The sequence below is a fragment of the Eubalaena glacialis genome, chromosome 10 (genome assembly GCF_028564815.1).
Source record: "Eubalaena glacialis isolate mEubGla1 chromosome 10, mEubGla1.1.hap2.+ XY, whole genome shotgun sequence".
Classification (NCBI taxonomy): domain Eukaryota; kingdom Metazoa; phylum Chordata; class Mammalia; order Artiodactyla; family Balaenidae; genus Eubalaena; species Eubalaena glacialis.
In genome coordinates this window covers 36,837,184-36,843,022 of record NC_083725.1, presented here as the reverse complement: position 1 = coordinate 36,843,022, position 5,839 = coordinate 36,837,184, and the positions used below count along the sequence as shown (strand labels likewise).

The window sequence follows — 5,839 nt, the reverse complement described above, 5'->3', positions numbered from 1 at the left end:
ATTAAATATTGCAATAGCACCCTAACTGGTTTCCTTTATTCTATTCTTAACCACCTGTTGTTTATTCTCAATATAAAATTCAGTGATAATGTTCAAACCTGCCTTAGTCAATTCAGGCTAATATAACTTCCAATTTTGCAGATGGCCACCTTCTAGTTAAGTTCTCACATGGTTAATAACAGAGAGAGGAAACAAGCACTCATACCTCTTCCTATAAGAGCACTAATCCCATCATGATGTGTTCACTGTCATAACCTAATTACCTCCCAAAGCCCCCATCTCCAAATACAGTCATATTAGAGCTTAAGGTTTCAATATGTGAATTTGGGGGGAACACAAACCTTTAGACCATAACAAATCTACATCAGACAAAGTCACTCTTCTGCTGAACTCCTCCTAACCCCATTAGATTTCAAACTGAAAGAAAAAGCCTGAATTCTTTTTTCTTTTGAAAAAAAACTATTTTACTTAGTTTTTGGACAATTTTTATTAAAGTGTAGTTAATTTACAATGTTGTGTTAGTTTCAAATGAACAGCAAAGTGATTCAGTTTGCTGTACACTTGAAATTTTTTCAGATTTTTCCCTTTATAGGTTATTACAAGAGACTGAGGATAGTCTCCTCTGCTATAGACTAGGTCCTTGTTTTTTAACTATTTTATATATAGTTGTATATATATGTTAATTCCAAATTTCTAATTTATCTCTCCCCCAACCACTGTAGCTATCACCTTTGGTAACCATAAGTTTCTCTATGTCTCTGAGTCTCTTTCTCTTTTGGAAATAAGTTCATTTGTATCATTTTTTTTTAAGATTCCACATATAAGTGATATCATATGATATTTGTCTTTGATTTACTTCACTTACTATGATAATCTCTATTTCATTCTTTTTATGGCTGAGTAATAGTCCATTATACGTATATATAATATATATATGTAAATGTATACTATATGTATAATATATATTATATATAATTTTATATATAATATATATTACACTATATATTATAATATATATAATATTCCTTTATATATATATATATACACATATATATATATATATATCCATCTTCTTCATCCATTCATCTTTTGATGGACATTTAGGTTGCTTCTATGTGTTGGCTATTCCAAATAGTGTTGCTATGAATATTGGGATACATGTATCTTTTCAAATTATAGTTTTGTCCAGACATATGCCCAGGATTGGGGTTGCAGAATCATATGGTAACACTACTTTTAATTTTTTAAAGAACCTCCATACTGTGCTCCATCGTGGCTACATCAATTTACATTCCCACCACATGCTTGCCGACATTTATTGTGTTCTTTTTGATGATAGCCATTCTGACAGGTGTGAAGTAATATCTCATTGTGGTTTTCATTTGCATTTTCTTGATGATTAGCAATGTTGAGCATCTTTTCATGTGCTTGTTGGCCACCTTCATTTCTTCTTTGGAAAAATGTCTATTCAGTTCTTCTGCCCACTTTAAAATTTTTTTTTCCTTCATTTTGTTTTTATTATAGCATGTTTGCTTAATTTACAGCAAGCAGAAAATAAGCTGGGTCTTGTTTTGATCCAAACATTGATGTTTTAAAGGTTGTACACAATATTTGTTAAAAAGAACATATAAAAATACCTTTTTAGAAGCTTCTATAAGAAAGAAAATACAAAGTTTAACCCCACAACTTTCCTCTTTGCTAGAACTGTAAACTACTGCTACCGTTTTAAATAGACTTTTTGTTGTTTAAACTATACATCCAGGAAAATCTAAAAAAATTAAAGAAACGTGCATATAAATGATTGCATAGCAGAACATGAACATTAACTGCAAACAGTAAAGAAATGAAAGTTAGAAATACTATCAAAGGTTCTAGAATCAATCCTTTAAACACATTCCACAAACAGTATTTAAAACCACCTTTTGTTCTTTACAGGCAAGGCCTAGATTACTAAAACCAAAATTGAAAAAAGTAATCCTCTAAAAGGAATGGTTTCCCCACAACATTTCTTACTTATTATACCTGTAAGCAAGCAATCTAAAAATTTTAAGGATGCCAGCTTTTATTCTGAAATGAGATTGGACACGTCAAGTCACTTTTTATTGCCCCCAAGTGATCTCGCAGAGAGATGTTAGAAATTATAAAGAGTTAGGGTATTATTTTCATCAGGTACTCCATGGATAATCAGTCAAAACCTCAAGAGATGTGACTTTTAGTTTTTTCCAGAATTATTTAAAATCTCATGGCACCACAGAATCACATAGAATGGGAGTGTTGTCTTTTTACTTGCCTCACATTAAATAAACTGAGGCGTGAAGAACAAGCCTCCTTCATAAAGATATGGGCAAATTTTGATACAAATGCACACACCAAGTGCTTTAAGCATCAAAATTCAGTCCTTTTACACTATGCGCACACACAAACAAAACCTACTTTGAAAACACTTTACTTGCTTTTAACAGCAGTAAGAAAACTAAGCAATATTATGGTCAACAATGCTCCTTAAAGTTTAGAGTAACTGCATAAGAGCATTCTTTTCCCCTTAAAATTATTTCTGCCATCATCAACCTGCCCAAATTTTAAGGGGGGTTTTTCCGATGTTTGTATGGTTCCAAATCTTCACAGAAACCAGAAAAGTGAAGGCTCCGTGTTTCAATCAAAAACTCCATCTCCCTGAAAATGCTACTTAACCCAGTTGGCGTCATTTCCCGAGACAGTGGGGTTAACAAAAGAACTCTTCCACACTGTGCCATAAATTATCATCGTGGGTCTCGACACCTTGACAAGACAAAAAGGTCCACCCTGAACCTAGATGTGTCTAGTTGGGTCAGTGTTGTACGGTGGCTACAACTTCACTTTTGTATCATTCTACCTTATTAGCAAGCTACATTTCTAGGTTAACAGTTCTACCAAATATGGATATGAAAGTTTATTTTTAATAAGACAATGTTGCAAATTATGGTCAACCAACATCTTTTCACCAATACCTCAAGCATTAAAAAATGAGAATCTTTACAAAAATATACAGAGACACCAGAAATTGGTAGCTGCCCATAACATTAAACAAACTGGACTCTTAAGAGTGGCTTCTCAACAGCATTTCATTTTAATAATAACCATTGCCTGGTACAGGGAAAACTGACAAGTGTTTTTTTAAGCATCATTGCAACATTGTATTCCTGATAATTTAAGTAAACCAAACTATGAGTAAATGAATGATACATGCCTAAAAATATCATGGTTTATACTATCAGTGGCCACTGGACTTAGGACTAGTCCAAGACCTTGATCTAGATTTTGACCTAGACCTAGACTGTGATCTTGACTGAGATTTGGATCTAGGTGGTTCTTTTTTCCTTGATTCCTTTTCATATCTTGAGCCAGACTTATAATGTGTTTTGGAATCTGTTTTAGAGGTGCCTCTAGTTTTGGTGTGAGATGCAGACCTAGAACGTGATTTAGCCTTCATTTCTTTCTTGGGCTGGGACTTGGACCGTGATCTTGAATTGGATTTAGATCTTGAAAAAGATCGATTTCGGTGTTTGAATCTATCATTGTCGGAATGGCTTCTGCTACGCCGTGGTCTTCCAGTCGGTCTACTGTTTCTAGGACTATAAGATCTTCTATAGTTGTAATCAAAGGAACAACTTCTTGATCTCCTTCTTTCGTAACTTCGGCTTCTAGAACGTCTATATCTGTCATAATCATCATAGCATGAAGAACTATACACATTCCTCCCTTCCTTGGCTTTCATCTGATTTGGAGTCTTTCGATCCCCCTGTGCAAACTGTATTTCAATTTGGCGTCCACAAATCCATTTTCTGTCCAAATTATGTAAAGCATCTTCTGCATCACGAACATCCTCAAATTGAACATATGCAAATCCTCTTGGACGGCGAGTGTAGAAATCAAGTGGAACATACACATCAACTATAGGACCATAACGACCGAATTCGCGTCGTAAATCTTCAGACCTGGTATCGTCCGCCACGTTCCTTACGAAGAGAGACGTGTTGGGGGGACGCAGGTACCGGGACATGACGGCGGCGTGGGTCTCAAACGGGACACTAACGGGCTCAGCAAACCGTCCGCAGCTCCGGCGCCGGAACCTCGAGACACACAGCCAGAGGACTCCGCTATGGCAACCGCCTCTCAATTTTTTTTTTTTTTTTTTTTTGATGTTGAGTTGTATGAGCTGCTTATATATTTTGGAAATTAATCCCTTGTTGGTAGTATTGTTTGCAAATATTTTCTCCCAGTCCATATGTTGTATTTTCATTTTATTTATGGTTTCCTTTGCTGTGCAAAATCTTTTAAGTTTAATTAGGTCACATTTATTTATTTTTGTTTTTATTTACACTGCTCTAGGAGACAGATCCAAGAAGATATTGCTGTGTTTTATGTTAAAGAATGTTCTGCTTATGTTCTCCTGTAGAAGTTTTATAGTATCCAGTCTTACATTTAAGTCTTTAATCCATTTTGAGCTTATTTTTGTATATGGTGTTAGAGAATGTTCTAATTTCAGTCTTTTACATGTAGCTGTGCAGTTTTTCTCAGCACCACTTATTGAAGAGACTGTCTATTCCTCCATTGTATATTCTTGCCTCCTTTGTCATAAATTAATTGACCATAAGTGTGTGGGTTTATTTCTGGGCTCTCTATTCTGTTCCATTGATCTCTATGTCTGTTTTTGTGTCAGTACAATACTCTTTTGATTACTGTAGATTTGTAGTATAATCTGAAGTCAGGGGGCATGATTACTCCACCTCTTTTCTTCTTTCTCACGATTGTTTTGGCTATTTGTGGTCTTTTGTGTTTCCACACAAATTTAAAAAACGTTTTGTTCTAGTTCTGTGTAAAATGCCATTGGTAATTTGATAGGAATTACATTGAATCTGTAGGTTTCCTTGTGTAACATGGTCATTTTAACAGTATTGATTCTTCCAATCCAAGAACATTGTATATCTTTGAATCTGTTTGTGTCATCTTCAATTTCTTTCAGGAAAAAGCCTGAATTCTTACTAAGATCTGAAAGACATATACAGTCTGCTCTCCTTCCCTTAACTTATATTTTTTCTTTGCTCTCCTTTTCTACTACTCTCTAAAGTGTTCTTCTCCAACTACATACTTCTTGCTGTGCTTCAAACATGCCAAGCAATGTTGGACTTACTCTTCCATCTGATTGTTCATTGTTTCTCCAGATAGCTTATCAGACTTAACTCCCTCACCTTCTTTAGGCTATTTGTTTCACCTAAGGCCATCTCTGACCACACTAACTCAAACTGCCCCTCCTAAAAACAATCCTTGTTTGCTTTTTCTACTTTAATTTTCTCTTTATCATAATATAAGATTCTATAAGTTCATTTATTTGACTAGTTTTATTATTTGTTTTCCCTGCTAGAAATCTAAATGAATAATACTGGTCTTTAATGCACATTTTATTTAAGTTTTGTTTGAGTTAATATTTTCATCAGTAATAGAAAGTTACTTTACTAAAAGGGGAAGGTATCATTGATGGCAAAACTAAGAAAAAAACCACCCACTCATGTTTCTAAGATTTTAAGTTTGTCATCAGTGATCAGAGTCACAAGTTCTACTTTAAAATACCATTGTGCATGTCATCATTTGTAGGATTATTTCATTGTCACTTTTCTATCAGTATGGCAAAGTTAAATGCAGGAAGAAATCATAAAGGAAGAGAGAAATTTGGGAATTAAAATGATGGTAATTAAAAAGATGATTTTTTCAGCTAAAGTTTTAAGTAAAGCAAAGTAGAAGTAGGAAGAAACAAAAAAGAGGGAAAGAAATATGTTTTGGAAGAAAGAAAAAAGAGGGAAAG

The 5,839-nt window shown here is 34.3% G+C and overlaps 1 protein-coding gene across 1 annotated transcript; it reads right to left on the bottom strand.

Annotated features, from left to right (window-relative positions):
- Positions 1-3,154: 3,154 nt before the first annotated feature.
- On the bottom strand, positions 3,155-4,133 carry LOC133099128 (serine/arginine-rich splicing factor 10-like). Its single transcript, XM_061202596.1, has one exon. It carries the CDS (start codon positions 4,037-4,039, stop codon positions 3,251-3,253), a length of 789 nt encoding a protein of 262 aa, XP_061058579.1. The 5' UTR covers positions 4,040-4,133; the 3' UTR covers positions 3,155-3,250.
- Between the last annotated feature and the right edge of the window lie 1,706 nt (positions 4,134-5,839).